The sequence below is a fragment of the Heptranchias perlo genome, unplaced genomic scaffold (genome assembly GCF_035084215.1).
Source record: "Heptranchias perlo isolate sHepPer1 unplaced genomic scaffold, sHepPer1.hap1 HAP1_SCAFFOLD_1008, whole genome shotgun sequence".
NCBI classification, from domain to species: Eukaryota; Metazoa; Chordata; class Chondrichthyes; order Hexanchiformes; family Hexanchidae; genus Heptranchias; species Heptranchias perlo.
This window is the reverse complement of record NW_027138226.1, coordinates 7,231-34,753: the sequence shown is the minus strand read 5'-3', so window position 1 is coordinate 34,753 and position 27,523 is coordinate 7,231. Positions and strand designations below refer to the sequence as shown.

Here is a 27,523-nt window from a genome sequence, read left to right as displayed (position 1 = left end):
TCACCCTGAATAAACAGGGACTCTGTACAGTTACACAGTGAGTGACCCTCACCCTGAATAAACAGGGACTCTGTACAGTTACACAGTGAGTGACCCTCACCCTGAATAAACAGGGACTCTGTACAGTTACACAGTGAGTGACCCTCACCCTGAATAAACAGTGACTCTGTACAGTTACACAGTGAGTGACCCTCACCCTGAATAAACAGGGACTCTGTACAGTTACAGTGAGTGACCCTTACCCTGAATAAACAGGGACTCTGTACAGTTACACAGTGAGTGACTCTCACCCTGAATAAACAGGGACTCTGTACAGTTACACAGTGAGTGACCCTCACTCTGAATAAACAGGGACTCTGTACAGTTACACAGTGAGTGACCCTCACCCTGAATAAACAGGGACTCTGTACAGTTACACAGTGAGTGACCCTCACCCTGAATAAACAGGGACTCTGTACAGTTACACAGCGAGTGACCCTCACCCTGAATAAACAGGGACTCTGTACAGTTACACAGTGAGAGACCCTCACCCTGAATAAACAGGGACTCTGTACAGTTACACAGTGAGAGACCCTCACCCTGAATAAACAGGGACTCTGTACAGTTACAGTGAGTGACCCTCACCCTGAATAAACAGGGACTCTGTACAGTTACACAGTGAGTGACCCTCACCCTGAATAAACAGGGACTCTGTACAGTTACACAGCGAGTGACCCTAACCCTGAATAAACAGTGACTCTGTACAGTTACACAGTGAGTGACCCTCACCCTGAATAAACAGTGACTCTGTACAGTTACAGTGAGTGACCCTCACCCTGAATAAACAGGGACTTTGTACAGTTACACAGCGAGTGACCCTCACCCTGAATAAACAGGGACTCTGTACAGTTACACAGCGAGTGACCCTCACCCTGAATAAACAGGGACTCTGTACAGTTACACAGTGAGTGACCCTCACCCTGAATAAACAGTGACTCTGTACAGTTACACAGTGAGTGACCCTCACCCTGAATAAACAGGGACTCTGTACAGTTACACAGTGAGTGACCCTCACCCTGAATAAACAGGGACTCTGTACAGTTACACAGTGAGTGACCCTCACCCTGAATAAACAGGGACTCTGTACAGTTACACAGTGAGTGACCCTCACCCTGAATAAACAGGGACTCTGTACAGTTACACAGCGAGTGACCCTCACCCTGAATAAACAGGGACTCTGTACAGTTACACAGTGAGTGACTCTCACCCTGAATAAACAGTGACTCTGTACAGTTACAGTGAGTGACCCTCACCCTGAATAAACAGGGACTCTGTACAGTTACACAGTGAGTGACCCTCACCCTGAATAAACAGGGACTCTGTACAGTTACAGTGAGTGACCCTCACCCTGAATAAACAGGGACTCTGTACAGTTACACAGTGAGTGACCCTCACTCTGAATAAACAGGGACTCTGTACAGTTACAGTGAGTGACCCTCACCCTGAATAAACAGGGACTCTGTACAGTTACACAGTGAGTGACCCTCACCCTGAATAAACAGGGACTCTGTACAGTTACAGTGAGTGACCCTCACCCTGAATAAACAGGGACTCTGTACAGTTACACAGTGAGTGACCCTCACCCTGAATAAACAGGGACTCTGCACAGTTACACAGTGAGTGACCCTCACCCTGAATAAACAGGGACTCTGTACAGTTACACAGTGAGTGACCCTCACCCTGAATAAACAGTGACTCTGTACAGTTACACAGTGAGTGACCCTCACCCTGAATAAACAGGGACTCTGTACAGTTACACAGTGAGTGACCCTCACCCTGAATAAACAGGGACTCTGTACAGTTACACAGTGAGTGACCCTCACCCTGAATAAACAGGGACTCTGTACAGTTCCACAGTGAGTGACTCTCACCCTGAATAAACAGGGACTCTGTACAGTTACACAGTGAGTGACTCTCAACCTGAATAAACAGGGACTCTGTACAGTTACACAGTGAGTGACCCTCACCCTGAATAAACAGCGACTCTGTACAGTTACACAGCGAGTGACCCTCACCCTGAATAAACAGGGACTCTGGACAGTTACACAGAGAGTGACCCTCACCCTGAATAAACAGGGACTCTGGACAGAGAGAGAGTGACCCTCACCCTGAATAAACAGTGACTCTGTACAGTTACACAGTGAGTGACCCTCACCCTGAATAAACAGGGACTCTGGACAGTTACACAGTGAGTGACCCTCACCCTGAATAAACAGGGACTCTGGACAGTTACACAGTGAGTGACCCTCACCCTGAATAAACAGGGACTCTGTACAGTTACACAGCGAGTGACCCTCACCCTGAATAAACAGGGACTCTGCACAGTTACACAGTGAGTGACCCTCACCCTGAATAAACAGTGACTCTGTACAGTTACACAGTGAGTGACCCTCACCCTGAATAAACAGGGACTCTGTACAGTTACACAGTGAGTGACCCTCACCCTGAATAAACAGGGACTCTGTACAGATACACAGTGAGTGACCCTCACCCTGAATAAACAGGGACTCTGGACAGTTACACAGTGAGTGACCCTCACCCTGAATAAACAGGGACTCTGTACAGTTACACAGTGAGTGACCCTCACCCTGAATAAACAGGGACTCTGTACAGTTACACAGTGAGTGACCCTCACCCTGAATAAACAGGGACTCTGGACAGTTACACAGTGAGTGACCCTCACCCTGAATAAACAGGGACTCTGTACAGTTACACAGTGAGTGACCCTCACCCTGAATAAACAGGGACTCTGTACAGATACACAGTGAGTGACCCTCACCCTGAATAAACAGGGACTCTGGACAGTTACACAGTGAGTGACCCTCACCCTGAATAAACAGGGACTCTGTACAGTTACACAGTGAGTGACCCTCACCCTGAATAAACAGGGACTCTGCACAGTTACACAGTGAGTGACCCTCACCCTGAATAAACAGGGACTCTGTACAGTTACAGTGAGTGACCCTCACTCTGAATAAACAGTGACTCTGTACAGTTACACAGTGAGTGACCCTCACCCTGAATAAACAGGGACTCTGTACAGTTACACAGTGAGTGACCCTCACCCTCGATAAACAGGGACTCTGTACAGTTACACAGTGAGTGACCCTCACCCTGAATAAACAGGGACTCTGTACAGTTACACAGTGAGTGACCCTCACCCTGAATAAACAGGGACTCTGTACAGTTACAGTGAGTGACCCTCACCCTGAATAAACAGTGACTCTGTACAGTTACACAGTGAGTGACCCTCACCCTGAATAAACAGGGACTCTGTACAGTTACACAGTGAGTGACCCTCACCCTGAATAAACAGGGACTCTGCACAGTTACACAGTGAGTGACCCTCACCCTGAATAAACAGGGACTCTGTACAGTTACACAGTGAGTGACCCTCACCCTGAATAAACAGGGACTCTGTACAGTTACACAGTGAGAGACCCTCACCCTGAATAAACAGTGACTGTACAGTTACACAGTGAGTGACCCTCACCCTGAATAAACAGGGACTCTGTACAGTTACAGTGAGTGACCCTCGCTCTGAATAAACAGGGACTCTGTACAGTTACACAGTGAGTGACCCTCACCCTGAATAAACAGTGACTCTGTACAGTTACAGTGAGTGACCCTCACCCTGAATAAACAGGGACTCTGTACAGTTACAGTGAGTGACCCTCACCCTGAATAAACAGGGACTCTGTACAGTTACAGTGAGTGACCCTCACCCTGAATAAACAGGGACTCTGTACAGAGAGTGACCCCGGACAGTTACACGGGGAGTGACCCCGGACAGTTACACGGGGAGTGACCCCGGACAGTTACACGGGGAGTGACCCCGGACAGTTACACGGGGAGTGACCCCGGACAGTTACACGGGGAGTGACTCCGGACAGTTACACGGGGAGTGACTCCGGACAGTTACACGGGGAGTGACTCCGGACAGTTACACGGGGAGTGACTCCGGACAGTCACACGGGGAGTGACCCCGGACAGTCACAGGGAGTGACCCCGGACAGTTACACGGGGAGTGACACCGGACAGTTACACGGGGAGTGACTCCGGACAGTTACACGGGGAGTGACCCCGGACAGTCACAGGGAGTGACCCCGGACAGTCACAGGGAGTGACTCCGGACAGTTACACGGGGAGTGACCCAGGACAGTTACAGGGAGTGACCCCGGACAGTCACACGGGGAGTGACCCCGGACAGTTACACGGGGAGTGACCCCGGACAGTTACACGGGGAGTGACTCCGGACAGTTACACGGGGAGTGACTCCGGACAGTTACACGGGGAGTGACCCCGGACAGTTACACGGGGAGTGATTCCGGACAGTTACACGGGGAGTGACCCAGGACAGTTACAGGGAGTGACCCCGGACAGTCACAGAGAGTGACCCCGGACAGTTACACGGGGAGTGACTCCGGACAGTTACACGGGGAGTGACCCCGGACAGTTACACGGGGAGTGACCCCGGACAGTTACACGGGGAGTGACTCCGGACAGTTACACGGGGAGTGACCCCGGACAGTTACACGGAGTGACCCCGGACAGTCACAGGGAGTGACCCCGGACAGTCACAGGGAGTGACCCCAGACAGTTACACGGGGAGTGACCCCGGACAGTTACACGGGGAGTGACTCCGGACAGTTACACGGGGAGTGACTCCGGACAGTTACACGGTGAGTGACCCCGGACAGTTACACGGGGAGTGACTCCGGACAGTTACACGGGGAGTGACCCCGGACAGTTACACGGGGTGTGACTCCGGACAGTTACACGGGGAGTGACTCCGGACAGTTACACGGGGAGTGACCCCGGACAGTTACACGGGGAGTGACTCCGGACAGTTACACGGGGAGTGACTCCGGACAGTTTCACGGAGTGACCCCGGACAGTGACAGGGAGTGACCCTGGACACTCACACGGGGAGTGACTCCGGACAGTCACATGGAGTGACCCCGGACAGTCATAGGGAGTGACCCCGGACAGTCACAGGGAGTGACCCCGGACAGTCACAGGAGTGACCCCGGACAGTCACAGGGAGTGACCCCGGACAGTCACAGGGAGTGACCCCAGACACTCACACGGGGAGTGACCCCGGACAGTGACAGGGAGTGACCCCAGACAGTGACAGGGAGTGACCCCGGACAGTGACAGGGAGTGACCCCGGACAGTGACAGGGAGTGACCCCGGACAGTGACAGGGAGTGACCCCGGACAGTCACAGGGAGTGACCCCGGACAGTCACAGGGAGTGACCCCGGACAGTCACAGGGAGTGACCCCGGACAGTCACAGGGAGTGACCCCGGACAGTCACAGGGAGTGACCCCGGACAGTCACAGGGAGTGACCCCGGACAGTCACAGGGAGTGACCCCGGACAGTCACAGGGAGTGACCCCGGACAGTCACAGGGAGTGACCCCGGACAGTCACAGGGAATGACCCCGGACAGTCACAGGGAGTGACTCCGGACAGTCACAGGGAGTGACTCCGGACAGTCACAGGGAGTGACCCCGGACAGTCACAGGGAGTGACCCCGGACAGTCACAGGGAGTGACCCCGGACAGTTACAGGGAGTGTCCCCGGACAGTGACAGGGAGTGACCCCGGACAGTCTTAGGGAGTGACCCCGGACAGTGACAGGGAGTGACCCCGGACAGTCTCAGGGAGTGACCCCGGACAGTGACAGGGAGTGACCCCGGACAGTGACAGGGAGTGATCCCGGACAGTGACAGGGAGTGACCCCGGACAGTGACAGGGAGTGACTCCGGACAGTGACAGGGAGTGACTCCGGACAGTGACAGGGAGTGACTCCGGACAGTCTCGGGGAGTGACCCCGGACAGTTACAGGGAGTGACCCCGGACAGTGACAGGGAGTGACCCCGGACAGTTACAGGGAGTGACCCCGGACAGTGACAGGGAGTGACCCCGGACAGTCTCAGGGAGTGACCCCGGACAGTGACAGGGAGTGACCCCGGACAGTCTCAGGGAGTGACCCCGGACAGTGACAGGGAGTGACCCCGGACAGTCTCAGGGAGTGACCCCGGACAGTGACAGGGAGTGACCCCGGACAGTCTCAGGGAGTGACCCCGGACAGTGACAGGGAGTGACCCCGGACAGTGACAGGGAGTGACCCCGGACAGTGACAGGGAGTGACTCCGGACAGTGACAGGGAGTGACCCCGGACAGTCTCAGGGAGTGACCCCGGACAGTGACAGGGAGTGACCCCGGACAGTGACAGGGAGTGACCCCGGACAGTGACAGGGAGTGACCCCGGACAGTGACAGGGAGTGACCCCGGACAGTGACAGGGAGTGACCCCGGACAGTGACAGGGAGTGACCCAGGACAGTCTCAGGGAGTGACCCCGGACAGTCTCAGGGAGTGACTCTGGACAGTGACAGGGAGTGACTCCGGACAGTCTCGGGGAGTGACTCCGGACAGTCTCAGGGAGTGACCCCGGACAGTGACAGGGAGTGACCCCGGACAGTGACAGGGAGTGACCCCGGACAGTCTCAGGGAGTGACCCCGAACAGTCTCAGGGAGTGACCCCGGACAGTCTCAGGGAGTGACCCCGGACAGTGACAGGGAGTGACCCCGGACAGTGACAGGGAGTGACTCCGGACAGTCTCGGGGAGTGACCCCGGACAGTCTCGGGGAGTGACCCCGGACAGTCTCAGGGAGTGACCCCGGACAGTGACAGGGAGTGACTCCAGACAGTGACAGGGAGTGACTCCGGACAGTCTCGGGGAGTGACTCCGGACAGTGACAGGGAGTGACCCCGGACAGTCTCGGGGAGTGACCCCGGACAGTCTCGGGGAGTGACCCCGGACAGTCTCGGGGAGTGACCCCGGACAGTCTCGGGGAGTGACCCCGGACAGTGACAGGGAGTGACCACGGACAGTGACAGGGAGTGACTCCGGACAGTCTCGGGGAGTGACCCCGGACAGTCTCAGGGAGTGACCCCGGACAGTCTCAGGGAGTGACCCCGGACAGTGACAGGGAGTGACTCCGGACAGTGACAGGGAGTGACTCCGGACAGTGACAGGGAGTGACTCCGGACAGTCTCGGGGAGTGACTCCGGACAGTCTCGGGGAGTGACTCCGGACAGTGACAGGGAGTGACCCCGGACAGTCTCGGGGAGTGACCCCGGACAGTCTCGGGGAGTGACCCCGGACAGTGACAGGGAGTGACCCCGGACAGTGACAGGGAGTGACCCCGGACAGTGACAGGGAGTGACCCCGGACAGTCTCGGGGAGTGACCCCGGACAGTCTCAGGGAGTGACTCCGGACAGTCTCGGGGAGTGACTCCGGACAGTGACAGGGAGTGACCCCGGACAGTTACAGGGAGTGACCCCGGACAGTGACAGGGAGTGACCCCGGACAGTGACAGGGAGTGACCCCGGACAGTCTCGGGGAGTGACTCCGGACAGTCTCGGGGAGTGACTCCGGACAGTGACAGGGAGTGACCCCGGACAGTTACAGGGAGTGACCCCGGACAGTGACAGGGAGTGACCCCGGACAGTGACAGGGAGTGACCCCGGACAGTGACAGGGAGTGACCCCGGACAGTCTCAGGGAGTGACCCCGGACAGTGACAGGGAGTGACCCCGGACAGTGACAGGGAGTGACCCCGGACAGTCTCGGGGAGTGACTCCGGACAGTCTCGGGGAGTGACTCCGGACAGTGACAGGGAGTGACCCCGGACAGTTACAGGGAGTGACCCCGGACAGTGACAGGGAGTGACCCCGGACAGTGACAGGGAGTGACCCCGGACAGTCTCGGGGAGTGACTCCGGACAGTCTCGGGGAGTGACTCCGGACAGTGACAGGGAGTGACCCCGGACAGTTACAGGGAGTGACCCCGGACAGTGACAGGGAGTGACCCCGGACAGTCTCAGGGAGTGACCCCGGACAGTGACAGGGAGTGACCCCGGACAGTGACAGGGAGTGACCCCGGACAGTGACAGGGAGTGACCCCGGACAGTGACAGGGAGTGACCCCGGACAGTCTCGGGGAGTGACTCCGGACAGTCTCGGGGAGTGACTCCGGACAGTGACAGGGAGTGACCCCGGACAGTGACAGGGAGTGACTCCGGACAGTGACAGGGAGTGACCCCGGACAGTGACAGGGAGTGACCCCAGACAGTGACAGGGAGTGACTCCGGACAGTCTCAGGGAGTGACCCCAGACAGTGACAGGGAGTGACTCCGGACAGTCTCAGGGAGTGACCCCGGACAGTGACAGGGAGTGACCCCGGACAGTGACAGGGAGTGACCCCGGACAGTGACAGGGAGTGACCCCGGACAGTGACAGGGAGTGACCCCGGACAGTGACAGGGAGTGACCCCGGACAGTGACAGGGAGTGACCCCGGACAGTGACAGGGAGTGACCCCGGACAGTGACAGGGAGTGACTCCGGACAGTGACAGGGAGTGACCCCGGACAGTGACAGGGAGTGACTCCGGACAGTGACAGGGAGTGACCCCGGACAGTGACAGGGAGTGACCCCGGACAGTGACAGGGAGTGACCCCGGACAGTCTCGGGGAGTGACCCCGGACAGTGACAGGGAGTGACCCCGGACAGTCTCGGGGAGTGACCCCGGACAGTCTCAGGGAGTGACCCCGGACAGTGACAGGGAGTGACCCCGGACAGTCTCGGGGAGTGACCCCGGACAGTGACAGGGAGTGACCCCGGACAGTCTCGGGGAGTGACCCCGGACAGTCTCAGGGAGTGACCCCGGACAGTGACAGGGAGTGACCCCGGACAGTCTCGGGGAGTGACCCCGGACAGTGACAGGGAGTGACCCCGGACAGTGACAGGGAGTGACCCCGGACAGTCTCAGGGAGTGACCCCGGACAGTGACAGTGAGTGACCCCGGACAGTCTCGGGGAGTGACCCCGGACAGTGACAGGGAGTGACCCCGGACAGTCTCGGGGAGTGACCCCTGACAGTGACAGGGAGTGACCCCGGACAGTCTCGGGGAGTGACCCCGGACAGTGACAGGGAGTGACCCCGGACAGTGACAGGGAGTGACCCCGGACAGTCTCGGGGAGTGACCCCGGACAGTGACAGGGAGTGACCCCGGACAGTCTCAGGGAGTGACCCCGGACAGTGACAGGGAGTGACCCCGGACAGTCTCAGGGAGTGACCCCGGACAGTGACAGGGAGTGACCCCGGAGAGTGACAGGGAGTGACCCCGGACAGTGACAGGGAGTGACCCCGGACAGTGACAGGGAGTGACCCCGGACAGTCTCGGGGAGTGACCCCGGACAGTGACAGGGAGTGACCCCGGACAGTGACAGGGAGTGACCCCGGACAGTCTCAGGGAGTGACCCCGGACAGTGACAGGGAGTGACCCCGGACAGTCTCAGGGAGTGACCCCGGACAGTGACAGGGAGTGACCCCGGACAGTCTCGGGGAGTGACCCCGGACAGTGACAGGGAGTGACCCCGGACAGTCTCGGGGAGTGACCCCGGACAGTCTCGGGGAGTGACCCCGGACAGTCTCGGGGAGTGACCCCGGACAGTGACAGGGAGTGACCCCGGACAGTCTCGGGGAGTGACCCCGGACAGTCTCGGGGAGTGACCCCGGACAGTGACAGGGAGTGACCCCGGACAGTCTCGGGGAGTGACCCCGGACAGTGACAGGGAGTGACCCCGGACAGTCTCGGGGAGTGACCCCGGACAGTCTCGGGGAGTGACCCCGGACAGTGACAGGGAGTGACCCCGGACAGTCTCGGGGAGTGACCCCGGACAGTGACAGGGAGTGACCCCGGACAGTGACAGGGAGTGACCCCGGACAGTCTCGGGGAGTGACCCCGGACAGTCTCGGGGAGTGACCCCGGACAGTCTCAGGGAGTGACCCCGGACAGTGACAGGGAGTGACCCCGGACAGTGACAGGGAGTGACCCCGGACAGTCTCGGGGAGTGACCCCGGACAGTGACAGGGAGTGACCCCGGACAGTCTCAGGGAGTGACCCCGGACAGTGACAGGGAGTGACCCCGGACAGTCTCAGGGAGTGACCCCGGACAGTCTCAGGGAGTGACCCCGGACAGTCTCAGGGAGTGACCCCGGACAGTCTCAGGGAGTGACCCCGGACAGTGACAGGGAGTGACCCCGGACAGTGACAGGGAGTGACCCCGGACAGTGACAGGGAGTGACCCCGGACAGTCTCAGGGAGTGACCCCGGACAGTGACAGGGAGTGACCCCGGACAGTGACAGGGAGTGACCCCGGACAGTCTCAGGGAGTGACCCCGGACAGTGACAGGGAGTGACCCCAGACAGTGACAGGGAGTGACCCCGGACAGTCTCGGGGAGTGACCCCGGACAGTGACAGGGAGTGACCCCGGACAGTGACAGGGAGTGACCCCGGACAGTGACAGGGAGTGACTCCGGACAGTGACAGGGAGTGACCCCGGACAGTCTCAGGGAGTGACCCCGGACAGTGACAGGGAGTGACCCCGGACAGTGACAGGGAGTGACCCCGGACAGTGACAGGGAGTGACCCCGGACAGTGACAGGGAGTGACCCCGGACAGTGACAGGGAGTGACCCCGGACAGTGACAGGGAGTGACCCAGGACAGTCTCAGGGAGTGACCCCGGACAGTCTCAGGGAGTGACCCCGGACAGTGACAGGGAGTGACTCCGGACAGTCTCGGGGAGTGACTCCGGACAGTCTCAGGGAGTGACCCCGGACAGTGACAGGGAGTGACCCCGGACAGTGACAGGGAGTGACCCCGGACAGTCTCAGGGAGTGACCCCGAACAGTCTCAGGGAGTGACCCCGGACAGTCTCAGGGAGTGACCCCGGACAGTGACAGGGAGTGACCCCGGACAGTGACAGGGAGTGACTCCGGACAGTCTCGGGGAGTGACCCCGGACAGTCTCAGGGAGTGACCCCGGACAGTCTCAGGGAGTGACCCCGGACAGTGACAGGGAGTGACTCCGGACAGTGACAGGGAGTGACTCCGGACAGTCTCGGGGAGTGACTCCGGACAGTGACAGGGAGTGACCCCGGACAGTCTCGGGGAGTGACCCCGGACAGTCTCGGGGAGTGACCCCGGACAGTGACAGGGAGTGACCCCGGACAGTGACAGGGAGTGACTCCGGACAGTCTCGGGGAGTGACCCCGGACAGTCTCAGGGAGTGACCCCGGACAGTCTCAGGGAGTGACCCCGGACAGTGACAGGGAGTGACTCCGGACAGTGACAGGGAATGACTCCGGACAGTGACAGGGAGTGACTCCGGACAGTCTCGGGGAGTGACTCCGGACAGTCTCGGGGAGTGACTCCGGACAGTCTCGGGGAGTGACTCCGGACAGTGACAGGGAGTGACCCCGGACAGTCTCAGGGAGTGACCCCGGACAGTCTCGGGGAGTGACCCCGGACAGTGACAGGGAGTGACCCCGGACAGTCTCAGGGAGTGACCCCGGACAGTGACAGGGAGTGACCCCGGACAGTCTAGGGGAGTGACTCCGGACAGTCTCGGGGAGTGACTCCGGACAGTGACAGGGAGTGACCCCGGACAGTTACAGGGAGTGACCCCGGACAGTGACAGGGAGTGACCCCGGACAGTGACAGGGAGTGACCCCAGACAGTCTCGGGGAGTGACTCCGGACAGTCTCGGGGAGTGACTCCGGACAGTGACAGGGAGTGACCCCGGACAGTCTCGGGGAGTGACCCCGGACAGTTACAGGGAGTGACCCCGGACAGTTACAGGGAGTGACCCCGGACAGTGACAGGGAGTGACCCCGGACAGTGACAGGGAGTGACCCCGGACAGTGACAGGGAGTGACCCCGGACAGTCTCAGGGAGTGACCCCGGACAGTGACAGGGAGTGACCCCGGACAGTCTCGGGGAGTGACTCCGGACAGTCTCGGGGAGTGACTCCGGACAGTGACAGGGAGTGACCCCGGACAGTGACAGGGAGTGACCCCGGACAGTGACAGGGAGTGACCCCGGACAGTCTCGGGGAGTGACCCCGGACAGTGACAGGGAGTGACCCCGGACAGTGACAGGGAGTGACCCCGGACAGTCTCAGGGAGTGACCCCGGACAGTGACAGGGAGTGACCCCGGACAGTCTCGGGGAGTGACCCCGGACAGTGACAGGGAGTGACCCCGGACAGTCTCGGGGAGTGACCCCGGACAGTGACAGGGAGTGACCCCGGACAGTCTCGGGGAGTGACCCCGGACAGTCTCGGGGAGTGACCCCGGACAGTCTCGGGGAGTGACCCCGGACAGTGACAGGGAGTGACCCCGGACAGTCTCGGGGAGTGACCCCGGACAGTCTCGGGGAGTGACCCCGGACAGTGACAGGGAGTGACCCCGGACAGTCTCGGGGAGTGACCCCGGACAGTGACAGGGAGTGACCCCGGACAGTCTCGGGGAGTGACCCCGGACAGTCTCGGGGAGTGACCCCGGACAGTGACAGGGAGTGACCCCGGACAGTCTCGGGGAGTGACCCCGGACAGTGACAGGGAGTGACCCCGGACAGTGACAGGGAGTGACCCCGGACAGTCTCGGGGAGTGACCCCGGACAGTCTCGGGGAGTGACCCCGGACAGTCTCGGGGAGTGACCCCGGACAGTGACAGGGAGTGACCCCGGACAGTGACAGGGAGTGACCCCGGACAGTCTCGGGGAGTGACCCCGGACAGTGACAGGGAGTGACCCCGGACAGTCTCAGGGAGTGACCCCGGACAGTGACAGGGAGTGACCCCGGACAGTCTCAGGGAGTGACCCCGGACAGTCTCAGGGAGTGACCCCGGACAGTCTCAGGGAGTGACCCCGGACAGTCTCAGGGAGTGACCCCGGACAGTGACAGGGAGTGACCCCGGACAGTGACAGGGAGTGACCCCGGACAGTGACAGGGAGTGACCCCGGACAGTCTCAGGGAGTGACCCCGGACAGTGACAGGGAGTGACCCCGGACAGTGACAGGGAGTGACCCCGGACAGTCTCAGGGAGTGACCCCGGACAGTGACAGGGAGTGACCCCAGACAGTGACAGGGAGTGACCCCGGACAGTCTCGGGGAGTGACCCCGGACAGTGACAGGGAGTGACCCCGGACAGTGACAGGGAGTGACCCCGGACAGTGACAGGGAGTGACTCCGGACAGTGACAGGGAGTGACCCCGGACAGTCTCAGGGAGTGACCCCGGACAGTGACAGGGAGTGACCCCGGACAGTGACAGGGAGTGACCCCGGACAGTGACAGGGAGTGACCCCGGACAGTGACAGGGAGTGACCCCGGACAGTGACAGGGAGTGACCCCGGACAGTGACAGGGAGTGACCCAGGACAGTCTCAGGGAGTGACCCCGGACAGTCTCAGGGAGTGACCCCGGACAGTGACAGGGAGTGACTCCGGACAGTCTCGGGGAGTGACTCCGGACAGTCTCAGGGAGTGACCCCGGACAGTGACAGGGAGTGACCCCGGACAGTGACAGGGAGTGACCCCGGACAGTCTCAGGGAGTGACCCCGAACAGTCTCAGGGAGTGACCCCGGACAGTCTCAGGGAGTGACCCCGGACAGTGACAGGGAGTGACCCCGGACAGTGACAGGGAGTGACTCCGGACAGTCTCGGGGAGTGACCCCGGACAGTCTCAGGGAGTGACCCCGGACAGTCTCAGGGAGTGACCCCGGACAGTGACAGGGAGTGACTCCGGACAGTGACAGGGAGTGACTCCGGACAGTCTCGGGGAGTGACTCCGGACAGTGACAGGGAGTGACCCCGGACAGTCTCGGGGAGTGACCCCGGACAGTCTCGGGGAGTGACCCCGGACAGTGACAGGGAGTGACCCCGGACAGTGACAGGGAGTGACTCCGGACAGTCTCGGGGAGTGACCCCGGACAGTCTCAGGGAGTGACCCCGGACAGTCTCAGGGAGTGACCCCGGACAGTGACAGGGAGTGACTCCGGACAGTGACAGGGAATGACTCCGGACAGTGACAGGGAGTGACTCCGGACAGTCTCGGGGAGTGACTCCGGACAGTCTCGGGGAGTGACTCCGGACAGTCTCGGGGAGTGACTCCGGACAGTGACAGGGAGTGACCCCGGACAGTCTCAGGGAGTGACCCCGGACAGTCTCGGGGAGTGACCCCGGACAGTGACAGGGAGTGACCCCGGACAGTCTCTGGGAGTGACCCCGGACAGTGACAGGGAGTGACCCCGGACAGTCTAGGGGAGTGACTCCGGACAGTCTCGGGGAGTGACTCCGGACAGTGACAGGGAGTGACCCCGGACAGTTACAGGGAGTGACCCCGGACAGTGACAGGGAGTGACCCCGGACAGTGACAGGGAGTGACCCCAGACAGTCTCGGGGAGTGACTCCGGACAGTCTCGGGGAGTGACTCCGGACAGTGACAGGGAGTGACCCCGGACAGTCTCGGGGAGTGACCCCGGACAGTTACAGGGAGTGACCCCGGACAGTTACAGGGAGTGACCCCGGACAGTGACAGGGAGTGACCCCGGACAGTGACAGGGAGTGACCCCGGACAGTGACAGGGAGTGACCCCGGACAGTCTCAGGGAGTGACCCCGGACAGTGACAGGGAGTGACCCCGGACAGTCTCGGGGAGTGACTCCGGACAGTCTCGGGGAGTGACTCCGGACAGTGACAGGGAGTGACCCCGGACAGTTACAGGGAGTGACCCCGGACAGTGACAGGGAGTGACCCCGGACAGTGACAGGGAGTGACCCCGGACAGTCTCGGGGAGTGACTCCGGACAGTCTCGGGGAGTGACTCCGGACAGTGACAGGGAGTGACCCCGGACAGTTACAGGGAGTGACCCCGGACAGTGACAGGGAGTGACCCCGGACAGTCTCAGGGAGTGACCCCGGACAGTGACAGGGAGTGACCCCGGACAGTGACAGGGAGTGACCCCGGACAGTGACAGGGAGTGACCCCGGACAGTCTCGGGGAGTGACTCCGGACAGTCTCGGGGAGTGACTCCGGACAGTGACAGGGAGTGACCCCGGACAGTGACAGGGAGTGACTCCGGACAGTGACAGGGAGTGACCCCGGACAGTGACAGGGAGTGACCCCAGACAGTGACAGGGAGTGACTCCGGACAGTCTCAGTGAGTGACCCCAGACAGTGACAGGGAGTGACTCCGGACAGTCTCAGGGAGTGACCCCGGACAGTGACAGGGAGTGACCCCGGACAGTGACAGGGAGTGACTCCGGACAGTGACAGGGAGTGACCCCGGACAGTGACAGGGAGTGACCCCGGACAGTGACAGGGAGTGACCCCGGACAGTGACAGGGAGTGACCCCGGACAGTGACAGGGAGTGACCCCGGACAGTGACAGGGAGTGACCCCGGACAGTGACAGGGAGTGACCCCGGACAGTGACAGGGAGTGACTCCGGACAGTGACAGGGAGTGACCCCGGACAGTGACAGGGAGTGACTCCGGACAGTGACAGGGAGTGACCCCGGACAGTGACATGGAGTGACCCCGGACAGTGACAGGGAGTGACCCCGGACAGTGACAGGGAGTGACCCCGGACAGTGACAGGGAGTGACCCCGGACAGTCTCGGGGAGTGACCCCGGACAGTGACAGGGAGTGACCCCGGACAGTCTCGGGGAGTGACCCCGGACAGTCTCAGGGAGTGACCCCGGACAGTGACAGGGAGTGACCCCGGACAGTCTCGGGGAGTGACCCCGGACAGTGACAGGGAGTGACCCCGGACAGTCTCGGGGAGTGACCCCGGACAGTCTCAGGGAGTGACCCCGGACAGTGACAGGGAGTGACCCCGGACAGTCTCGGGGAGTGACCCCGGACAGTCTCGGGGAGTGACCCCGGACAGTGACAGGGAGTGACCCCGGACAGTGACAGGGAGTGACCCCGGACAGTCTCAGGGAGTGACCCCGGACAGTGACAGGGAGTGACCCCGGACAGTCTCAGGGAGTGACCCCGGACAGTGACAGGGAGTGACCCCGGACAGTCTCAGGGAGTGACCCCGGACAGTGACAGGGAGTGACCCCGGAGAGTGACAGGGAGTGACCCCGGACAGTGACAGGGAGTGACCCCGGACAGTGACAGGGAGTGACCCCGGACAGTCTCGGGGAGTGACCCCGGACAGTGACAGGGAGTGACCCCGGACAGTGACAGGGAGTGACCCCGGACAGTCTCAGGGAGTGACCCCGGACAGTGACAGGGAGTGACCCCGGACAGTCTCGGGGAGTGACCCCGGACAGTGACAGGGAGTGACCCCGGACAGTCTCGGGGAGTGACCCCGGACAGTGACAGGGAGTGACCCCGGACAGTCTCGGGGAGTGACCCCGGACAGTCTCGGGGAGTGACCCCGGACAGTCTCGGGGAGTGACCCCGGACAGTCTCGGGGAGTGACCCCGGACAGTGACAGGGAGTGACCCCGGACAGTCTCGGGGAGTGACCCCGGACAGTCTCGGGGAGTGACCCCGGACAGTGACAGGGAGTGACCCCGGACAGTCTCGGGGAGTGACCCCGGACAGTGACAGGGAGTGACCCCGGACAGTCTCGGGGAGTGACCCCGGACAGTCTCGGGGAGTGACCCCGGACAGTGACAGGGAGTGACCCCGGACAGTCTCGGGGAGTGACCCCGGACAGTGACAGGGAGTGACCCCGGACAGTGACAGGGAGTGACCCCGGACAGTCTCGGGGAGTGACCCCGGACAGTCTCGGGGAGTGACCCCGGACAGTCTCAGGGAGTGACCCCGGACAGTGACAGGGAGTGACCCCGGACAGTGACAGGGAGTGACCCCGGACAGTCTCGGGGAGTGACCCCGGACAGTGACAGGGAGTGACCCCGGACAGTCTCAGGGAGTGACCCCGGACAGTCTCAGGGAGTGACCCCGGACAGTCTCAGGGAGTGACCCCGGACAGTCTCAGGGAGTGACCCCGGACAGTCTCAGGGAGTGACCCCGGACAGTGACAGGGAGTGACCCCGGACAGTGACAGGGAGTGACCCCGGACAGTGACAGGGAGTGACCCCGGACAGTCTCAGGGAGTGACCCCGGACAGTGACAGGGAGTGACCCCGGACAGTGACAGGGAGTGACCCCGGACAGTCTCAGGGAGTGACCCCGGACAGTGACAGGGAGTGACCCCAGACAGTGACAGGGAGTGACCCCGGACAGTCTCGGGGAGTGACCCCGGACAGTGACAGGGAGTGACCCCGGACAGTGACAGGGAGTGACCCCGGACAGTGACAGGGAGTGACTCCGGACAGTGACAGGGAGTGACCCCGGACAGTCTCAGGGAGTGACCCCGGACAGTGACAGGGAGTGACCCCGGACAGTGACAGGGAGTGACCCCGGACAGTGACAGGGAGTGACCCCGGACAGTGACAGGGAGTGACCCCGGACAGTGACAGGGAGTGACCCCGGACAGTGACAGGGAGTGACCCAGGACAGTCTCAGGGAGTGACCCCGGACAGTCTCAGGGAGTGACCCCGGACAGTGACAGGGAGTGACTCCGGACAGTCTCGGGGAGTGACTCCGGACAGTCTCAGGGAGTGACCCCGGACAGTGACAGGGAGTGACCCCGGACAGTGACAGGGAGTGACCCCGGACAGTCTCAGGGAGTGACCCCGAACAGTCTCAGGGAGTGACCCCGGACAGTCTCAGGGAGTGACCCCGGACAGTGACAGGGAGTGACCCCGGACAGTGACAGGGAGTGACTCCGGACAGTCTCGGGGAGTGACCCCGGACAGTCTCAGGGAGTGACCCCGGACAGTCTAAGGGAGTGACCCCGGACAGTGACAGGGAGTGACTCCGGACAGTGACAGGGAGTGACTCCGGACAGTCTCGGGGAGTGACTCCGGACAGTGACAGGGAGTGACCCCGGACAGTCTCGGGGAGTGACCCCGGACAGTCTCGGGGAGTGACCCCGGACAGTGACAGGGAGTGACCCCGGACAGTGACAGGGAGTGACTCCGGACAGTCTCGGGGAGTGACCCCGGACAGTCTCAGGGAGTGACCCCGGACAGTCTCAGGGAGTGACCCCGGACAGTGACAGGGAGTGACTCCGGACAGTGACAGGGAATGACTCCGGACAGTGACAGGGAGTGACTCCGGACAGTCTCGGGGAGTGACTCCGGACAGTCTCGGGGAGTGACTCCGGACAGTCTCGGGGAGTGACTCCGGACAGTGACAGGGAGTGACCCCGGACAGTCTCAGGGAGTGACCCCGGACAGTCTCGGGGAGTGACCCCGGACAGTGACAGGGAGTGACCCCGGACAGTCTCAGGGAGTGACCCCGGACAGTGACAGGGAGTGACCCCGGACAGTCTAGGGGAGTGACTCCGGACAGTCTCGGGGAGTGACTCCGGACAGTGACAGGGAGTGACCCCGGACAGTTACAGGGAGTGACCCCGGACAGTGACAGGGAGTGACCCCGGACAGTGACAGGGAGTGACCCCAGACAGTCTCGGGGAGTGACTCCGGACAGTCTCGGGGAGTGACTCCGGACAGTGACAGGGAGTGACCCCGGACAGTCTCGGGGAGTGACCCCGGACAGTTACAGGGAGTGACCCCGGACAGTTACAGGGAGTGACCCCGGACAGTGACAGGGAGTGACCCCGGACAGTGACAGGGAGTGACCCCGGACAGTGACAGGGAGTGACCCCGGACAGTCTCAGGGAGTGACCCCGGACAGTGACAGGGAGTGACCCCGGACAGTCTCGGGGAGTGACTCCGGACAGTCTCGGGGAGTGACTCCGGACAGTGACAGGGAGTGACCCCGGACAGTTACAGGGAGTGACCCCGGACAGTGACAGGGAGTGACCCCGGACAGTGACAGGGAGTGACCCCGGACAGTCTCGGGGAGTGACTCCGGACAGTCTCGGGGAGTGACTCCGGACAGTGACAGGGAGTGACCCCGGACAGTTACAGGGAGTGACCCCGGACAGTGACAGGGAGTGACCCCGGACAGTCTCAGGGAGTGACCCCGGACAGTGACAGGGAGTGACCCCGGACAGTGACAGGGAGTGACCCCGGACAGTGACAGGGAGTGACCCCGGACAGTCTCGGGGAGTGACTCCGGACAGTCTCGGGGAGTGACTCCGGACAGTGACAGGGAGTGACCCCGGACAGTGACAGGGAGTGACTCCGGACAGTGACAGGGAGTGACCCCGGACAGTGACAGGGAGTGACCCCAGACAGTGACAGGGAGTGACTCCGGACAGTCTCAGTGAGTGACCCCAGACAGTGACAGGGAGTGACTCCGGACAGTCTCAGGGAGTGACCCCGGACAGTGACAGGGAGTGACCCCGGACAGTGACAGGGAGTGACTCCGGACAGTGACAGGGAGTGACCCCGGACAGTGACAGGGAGTGACCCCGGACAGTGACAGGGAGTGACCCCGGACAGTGACAGGGAGTGACCCCGGACAGTGACAGGGAGTGACCCCGGACAGTGACAGGGAGTGACCCCGGACAGTGACAGGGAGTGACCCCGGACAGTGACAGGGAGTGACCCCGGACAGTGACAGGGAGTGACTCCGGACAGTGACAGGGAGTGACCCCGGACAGTGACAGGGAGTGACTCCGGACAGTGACAGGGAGTGACCCCGGACAGTGACATGGAGTGACCCCGGACAGTGACAGGGAGTGACCCCGGACAGTGACAGGGAGTGACCCCGGACAGTGACAGGGAGTGACCCCGGACAGTCTCGGGGAGTGACCCCGGACAGTGACAGGGAGTGACCCCGGACAGTCTCGGGGAGTGACCCCGGACAGTCTCAGGGAGTGACCCCGGACAGTGACAGGGAGTGACCCCGGACAGTCTCGGGGAGTGACCCCGGACAGTGACAGGGAGTGACCCCGGACAGTCTCGGGGAGTGACCCCGGACAGTGACAGGGAGTGACCCCGGACAGTCTCGGGGAGTGACCCCGGACAGTCTCAGGGAGTGACCCCGGACAGTGACAGGGAGTGACCCCGGACAGTCTCGGGGAGTGACCCCGGACAGTCTCGGGGAGTGACCCCGGACAGTGACAGGGAGTGACCCCGGACAGTGACAGGGAGTGACCCCGGACAGTCTCAGGGAGTGACCCCGGACAGTGACAGGGAGTGACCCCGGACAGTCTCGGGGAGTGACCCCGGACAGTGACAGGGAGTGACCACGGACAGTCTCGGGGAGTGACCCCGGACAGTGACAGGGAGTGACCCCGGACAGTCTCGGGGAGTGACCCCGGACAGTGACAGGGAGTGACCCCGGACAGTCTCGGGGAGTGACCCCGGACAGTGACAGGGAGTGACCCCGGACAGTCTCGGGGAGTGACCCCGGACAGTGACAGGGAGTGACCCCGGACAGTCTCAGGGAGTGACCCCGGACAGTGACAGGGAGTGACCCCGGACAGTCTCAGGGAGTGACCCCGGACAGTGACAGGGAGTGACCCCGGACAGTGACAGGGAGTGACCCCGGACAGTGACAGGGAGTGACCCCGGACAGTGACAGGGAGTGACCCCGGACAGTGACAGGGAGTGACCCCGGACAGTCTCGGGGAGTGACCCCGGACAGTGACAGGGAGTCACCCCGGACAGTGACAGGGAGTGACCCCGGACAGTGACAGGGAGTGACCCCGGACAGTGACAGGGAGTGACCCCGGACAGTCTCAGGGAGTGACCCCGGACAGTGACAGGGAGTGACCCCGGACAGTCTCGGGGAGTGACCCCGGACAGTGACAGGGAGTGACCCCGGACAGTCTCGGGGAGTGACCCCGGACAGTGACAGGGAGTGACCCCGGACAGTCTCGGGGAGTGACCCCGGACAGTCTCGGGGAGTGACCCCGGACAGTCTCGGGGAGTGACCCCGGACAGTGACAGGGAGTGACCCCGGACAGTCTCGGGGAGTGACCCCGGACAGTCTCGGGGAGTGACCCCGGACAGTCTCGGGGAGTGACCCCGGACAGTGACAGGGAGTGACCCCGGACAGTCTCGGGGAGTGACCCCGGACAGTGACAGGGAGTGACCCCGGACAGTCTCGGGGAGTGACCCCGGACAGTCTCGGGGAGTGACCCCGGACAGTGACAGGGAGTGACCCCGGACAGTCTCGGGGAGTGACCCCGGACAGTGACAGGGAGTGACCCCGGACAGTCTCGGGGAGTGACCCCGGACAGTCTCGGGGAGTGACCCCGGACAGTCTCTGGGAGTGACCCCGGACAGTGACAGGGAGTGACCCCGGACAGTCTCGGGGAGTGACCCCGGACAGTCTCGGGGAGTGACCCCGGACAGTCTCGGGGAGTGACCCCGGACAGTGACAGGGAGTGACCCCGGACAGTCTCGGGGAGTGACCCCGGACAGTGACAGGGAGTGACCCCGGACAGTCTCGGGGAGTGACCCCGGACAGTGACAGGGAGTGACCCCGGACAGTCTCAGGGAGTGACCCCGGACAGTCTCAGGGAGTGACCCCGGACAGTCTCAGGGAGTGACCCCGGACAGTGACAGGGAGTGACCCCGGACAGTCTCAGGGAGTGACCCCGGACAGTCTCAGGGAGTGACCCCGGACAGTGACAGGGAGTGACCCCGGACAGTGACAGGGAGTGACCCCGGACAGTGACAGGGAGTGACCCCGGACAGTCTCAGGGAGTGACCCCGGACAGTGACAGGGAGTGACCCCGGACAGTGACAGGGAGTGACCCCGGACAGTGACAGGGAGTGACCCCGGACAGTCTCAGGGAGTGACCCCGGACAGTGACAGGGAGTGACCCCGGACAGTGACAGGGAGTGACCCCGGACAGTGACAGGGAGTGACCCCGAACAGTGACAGGGAGTGACCCCGGACAGTCTCAGGGAGTGACCCCGGACAGTGACAGGGAGTGACCCCGGACAGTCTCGGGGAGTGACCCCGGACAGTGACAGGGAGTGACCCCGGACAGTGACAGGGAGTGACCCCGGACAGTGACAGGGAGTGACCCCGGACAGTGACAGGGAGTGACCCCGGACAGTCTCAGGGAGTGACCCCGGACAGTCTCAGGGAGTGACCCCGGACAGTGACAGGGAGTGACCCCGGACAGTGACAGGGAGTGACCCCGGACAGTCTCGGGGAGTGACTCCGGACAGTCTCGGGGAGTGACTCCGGACAGTGACAGGGAGTGACCCCGGACAGTGACAGGGAGTGACTCCGGACAGTGACAGGGAGTGACCCCGGAGAGTGACAGGGAGTGACCCCAGACAGTGACAGGGAGTGACTCCGGACAGTCTCAGGGAGTGACCCCAGACAGTGACAGGGAGTGACTCCGGACAGTCTCAGGGAGTGACCCCGGACAGTGACAGGGAGTGACCCCGGACAGTGACAGGGAGTGACTCCGGACAGTGACAGGGAGTGACCCCGGACAGTGACAGGGAGTGACCCCGGACAGTGACAGGGAGTGACCCCGGACAGTGACAGGGAGTGACCCCGGACAGTGACAGGGAGTGACCCCGGACAGTGACAGGGAGTGACCCCGGACAGTGACAGGGAGTGACCCCGGACAGTGACAGGGAGTGACCCCGGACAGTGACAGGGAGTGACTCCGGACAGTGACAGGGAGTGACCCCGGACAGTGACAGGGAGTGACTCCGGACAGTGACAGGGAGTGACCCCGGACAGTGACATGGAGTGACCCCGGACAGTGACAGGGAGTGACCCCGGACAGTGACAGGGAGTGACCCCGGACAGTCTCGGGGAGTGACCCCGGACAGTGACAGGGAGTGACCCCGGACAGTCTCGGGGAGTGACCCCGGACAGTCTCAGGGAGTGACCCCGGACAGTGACAGGGAGTGACCCCGGACAGTCTCGGGGAGTGACCCCGGACAGTGACAGGGAGTGACCCCGGACAGTCTCGGGGAGTGACCCCGGACAGTGACAGGGAGTGACCCCGGACAGTCTCGGGGAGTGACCCCGGACAGTCTCGGGGAGTGACCCCGGACAGTGACAGGGAGTGACCCCGGACAGTGACAGGGAGTGACCCCGGACAGTCTCAGGGAGTGACCCCGGACAGTGACAGGGAGTGACCCCGGACAGTCTCGGGGAGTGACCCCGGACAGTGACAGGGAGTGACCCCGGACAGTGACAGGGAGTGACCCCGGACAGTCTCGGGGAGTGACCCCGGACAGTGACAGGGAGTGACCCCGGACAGTCTCGGGGAGTGACCCCGGACAGTGACAGGGAGTGACCCCGGACAGTCTCGGGGAGTGACCCCGGACAGTGACAGGGAGTGACCCCGGACAGTCTCGGGGAGTGACCCCGGACAGTGACAGGGAGTGACCCCGGACAGTCTCGGGGAGTGACCCCGGACAGTGACAGGGAGTGACCCCGGACAGTCTCAGGGAGTGACCCCGGACAGTGACAGGGAGTGACCCCGGACAGTGACAGGGAGTGACCCCGGACAGTGACAGGGAGTGACCCCGGACAGTGACAGGGAGTGACCCCGGACAGTGACAGGGAGTGACCCCGGACAGTCTCGGGGAGTGACCCCGGACAGTGACAGGGAGTGACCCCGGACAGTGACAGGGAGTGACCCCGGACAGTCTCAGGGAGTGACCCCGGACAGTGACAGGGAGTGACCCCGGACAGTCTCGGGGAGTGACCCCGGACAGTGACAGGGAGTGACCCCGGACAGTCTCGGGGAGTGACCCCGGACAGTGACAGGGAGTGACCCCGGACAGTCTCGGGGAGTGACCCCGGACAGTCTCGGGGAGTGACCCCGGACAGTCTCGGGGAGTGACCCCGGACAGTGACAGGGAGTGACCCCGGACAGTCTCGGGGAGTGACCCCGGACAGTCTCGGGGAGTGACCCCGGACAGTGACAGGGAGTGACCCCGGACAGTCTCGGGGAGTGACCCCGGACAGTGACAGGGAGTGACCCCGGACAGTCTCGGGGAGTGACCCCGGACAGTCTCGGGGAGTGACCCCGGACAGTGACAGGGAGTGACCCCGGACAGTCTCGGGGAGTGACCCCGGACAGTGACAGGGAGTGACCCCGGACAGTCTCGGGGAGTGACCCCGGACAGTCTCGGGGAGTGACCCCGGACAGTCTCAGGGAGTGACCCCGGACAGTGACAGGGAGTGACCCCGGACAGTCTCGGGGAGTGACCCCGGACAGTCTCGGGGAGTGACCCCGGACAGTCTCGGGGAGTGACCCCGGACAGTGACAGGGAGTGACCCCGGACAGTCTCGGGGAGTGACCCCGGACAGTGACAGGGAGTGACCCCGGACAGTCTCGGGGAGTGACCCCGGACAGTGACAGGGAGTGACCCCGGACAGTCTCAGGGAGTGACCCCGGACAGTCTCAGGGAGTGACCCCGGACAGTCTCAGGGAGTGACCCCGGACAGTGACAGGGAGTGACCCCGGACAGTCTCAGGGAGTGACCCCGGACAGTCTCAGGGAGTGACCCCGGACAGTGACAGGGAGTGACCCCGGACAGTGACAGGGAGTGACCCCGGACAGTCTCAGGGAGTGACCCCGGACAGTCTCAGGGAGTGACCCCGGACAGTGACAGGGAGTGACCCCGGACAGTGACAGGGAGTGACCCCGGACAGTGACAGGGAGTGACCCCGGACAGTCTCAGGGAGTGACCCCGGACAGTGACAGGGAGTGACCCCGGACAGTGACAGGGAGTGACCCCGGACAGTGACAGGGAGTGACCCCGAACAGTGACAGGGAGTGACCCCGGACAGTCTCAGGGAGTGACCCCGGACAGTCTCAGGGAGTGACCCCGGACAGTGACAGGGAGTGACCCCGGACAGTGACAGGGAGTGACCCCGGACAGTCTCAGGGAGTGACCCCGGACAGTCTCAGGGAGTGACCCCGGACAGTGACAGGGAGTGACCCCGGACAGTCTCGGGGAGTGACCCCGGACAGTGACAGGGAGTGACCCCGGACAGTGACAGGGAGTGACCCCGGACAGTGACAGGGAGTGACCCCGGACAGTCTCAGGGGAGTGACCCCGGACAGTGACAGGGAGTGACCCCGGACAGTGACAGGGAGTGACCCCGGACAGTCTCAGGGAGTGACCCCGGACAGTGACAGGGAGTGACCCCGGACAGTGACAGGGAGTGACCCCGGACAGTGACAGGGAGTGACCCCGGACAGTGACAGGGAGTGACCCCGGACAGTCTCAGGGAGTGACTCCGGACAGTGACAGGGAGTGACCCCGGACAGTCTCAGGGAGTGACCCCGGACAGTGACAGGGAGTGACCCCGGACAGTCTCAGGGAGTGACCCCGGACAGTGACAGGGAGTGACCCCGGACAGTGACAGGGAGTGACCCCGGACAGTCTCAGGGAGTGACCCCGGACAGTCTCAGGGAGTGACCCCGGACAGTGACAGGGAGTGACCCCGGACAGTCTCAGGGAGTGACCCCGGACAGTCTCAGGGAGTGACTCCGGACAGTGACAGGGAGTGACCCCGGACAGTGACAGGGAGTGACCCCGGACAGTGACAGGGAGTGACCCCGGACAGTCTCAGGGAGTGACCCCGGACAGTCTCAGGGAGTGACCCCGGACAGTGACAGGGAGTGACCCCGGACAGTGACAGGGAGTGACCCCGGACAGTCTCAGGGAGTGACCCCGGACAGTCTCAGGGAGTGACCCCGGACAGTGACAGGGAGTGACCCCGGACAGTGACAGGGAGTGACCCCGGACAGTCTCGGGGAGTGACCCCGGACAGTGACAGGGAGTGACCCCGGACAGTGACAGGGAGTGACCCCGGACAGTGACAGGGAGTGACCCCGGACAGTCTCAGGGAGTGACCCCGGACAGTGACAGGGAGTGACCCCGGACAGTTACAGGGAGTGACCCCGGACAGTCTCAGGGAGTGACCCCGGACAGTGACAGGGAGTGACCCCGGACAGTGACAGGGAGTGACCCCGGACAGTGACAGGGAGTGACCCCGGACAGTGACAGGGAGTGACCCCGGACAGTGACAGGGAGTGACCCCGGACAGTGACAGGGAGTGACCCCGGACAGTGACAGGGAGTGACCCCGGACAGTGACAGGGAGTGACCCCGGACAGTGACAGGGAGTGACCCCGGACAGTCTCAGGGAGTGACCCCGGACAGTGACAGGGAGTGACCCCGGACAGTGACAGGGAGTGACCCCGGACAGTCTCAGGGAGTGACCCCGGACAGTGACAGGGAGTGACCCCGGACAGTGACAGGGAGTGACCCCGGACAGTCTCAGGGAGTGACCCCGGACAGTGACAGGGAGTGACCCCGGACAGTGACAGGGAGTGACCCCGGACAGTGACAGGGAGTGACCCCGGACAGTGACAGGGAGTGACCCCGGACAGTGACAGGGAGTGACCCCGGACAGTGACAGGGAGTGACCCCGGACAGTGACAGGGAGTGACCCCGGACAGTCTCAGGGAGTGACCCCGGACAGTCTCAGGGAGTGACCCCGGACAGTGACAGGGAGTGACCCCGGACAGTCACAGGGAGTGACCCCGGACAGTGACAGGGAGTGACCCCGGACAGTGACAGGGAGTGACCCCGGACAGTGACAGGGAGTGACCCCGGACAGTGACAGGGAGTGACCCCGGACAGTGACAGGGAGTGACCCCGGACAGTGACAGGGAGTGACCCCGGACAGTGACAGGGAGTGACCCCGGACAGTCTCAGGGAGTGACCCCGGACAGTGACAGGGAGTGACCCCGGACAGTGACAGGGAGTGACCCCGGACAGTGACAGGGAGTGACCCCGGACAGTGACAGGGAGTGACCCCGGACAGTGACAGGGAGTGACCCCGGACAGTGACAGGGAGTGACCCCGGACAGTGACAGGGAGTGACCCCGGACAGTGACAGGGAGTGACCCCGGACAGTGACAGGGAGTGACCCCGGACAGTGACAGGGAGTGACCCCGGACAGTCTCAGGGAGTGACCCCGGACAGTGACAGGGAGTGACCCCGGACAGTGACAGGGAGTGACCCTCACTCTCTCCCCCCTCAGGCCCCCGATCCCCGGTGTCTCCTGATCCCGAGTCCAGGCCCCCGATCCCCGGCCTCGCCTGACCTGATACTCCGGGAGCTGCCGCAGCAGGAAGCAGGCCAGCGCCTCGTCGCAGTGGAAGGTCCCGTCGTGGGTGCCGATCTTGGGCCGCGGCCTCGGCCGCTTCTGCTCGGGCTTCCCGGACATGAGGGCCGAGCGGCGGGAACAGGCGGGCGCCGAGAGGCGGGAACAAAGAGCGCGGACCGACTTCCGGAACCCTCGGCGGCGGACGGCGGGGCCGCCCGGACCACTTCCGGCCCGCCCGCCATCTTTCATACTGGCGCACGCGCCTGAAACCCTTGAGGGAGGCCCCCCGCCATCTTTCATACTGGCGCATCCGCCATCTTTCATACTGGCGCCCACGCCTGAAACCCTTGGGTTCCCTCCCCCCGCCATCTTTAATCCTGGCACCATCCAGCTGAGCTTCTTTCTGTGTTGCTGAACCAGGACCAACAATTGGCCAACAATTGAACTCCTTTTATTAAGAAGCAGCTCACTGCCAGGCCTCTGTGTTCATTCGGGCCAGAGGTCACCTGGAGATGG

At 62.8% G+C, this 27,523-nt stretch overlaps 1 protein-coding gene across 1 annotated transcript in view; it reads right to left on the bottom strand.

Annotated features, from left to right (window-relative positions):
- myg1 (myg1 exonuclease) overlaps positions 1-27,214 on the bottom strand; it is a 55,378-nt gene extending 28,164 nt beyond the window's left edge. Inside the window, exon 1 of the mRNA XM_067976829.1 lies at positions 27,005-27,214. Within this exon, the coding sequence (XP_067832930.1) occupies positions 27,005-27,127 (123 nt within the window). The 5' untranslated portion in view covers positions 27,128-27,214. The remainder of the gene's footprint in view (positions 1-27,004) is intronic.
- Positions 27,215-27,523: the final 309 nt, after the last annotated feature.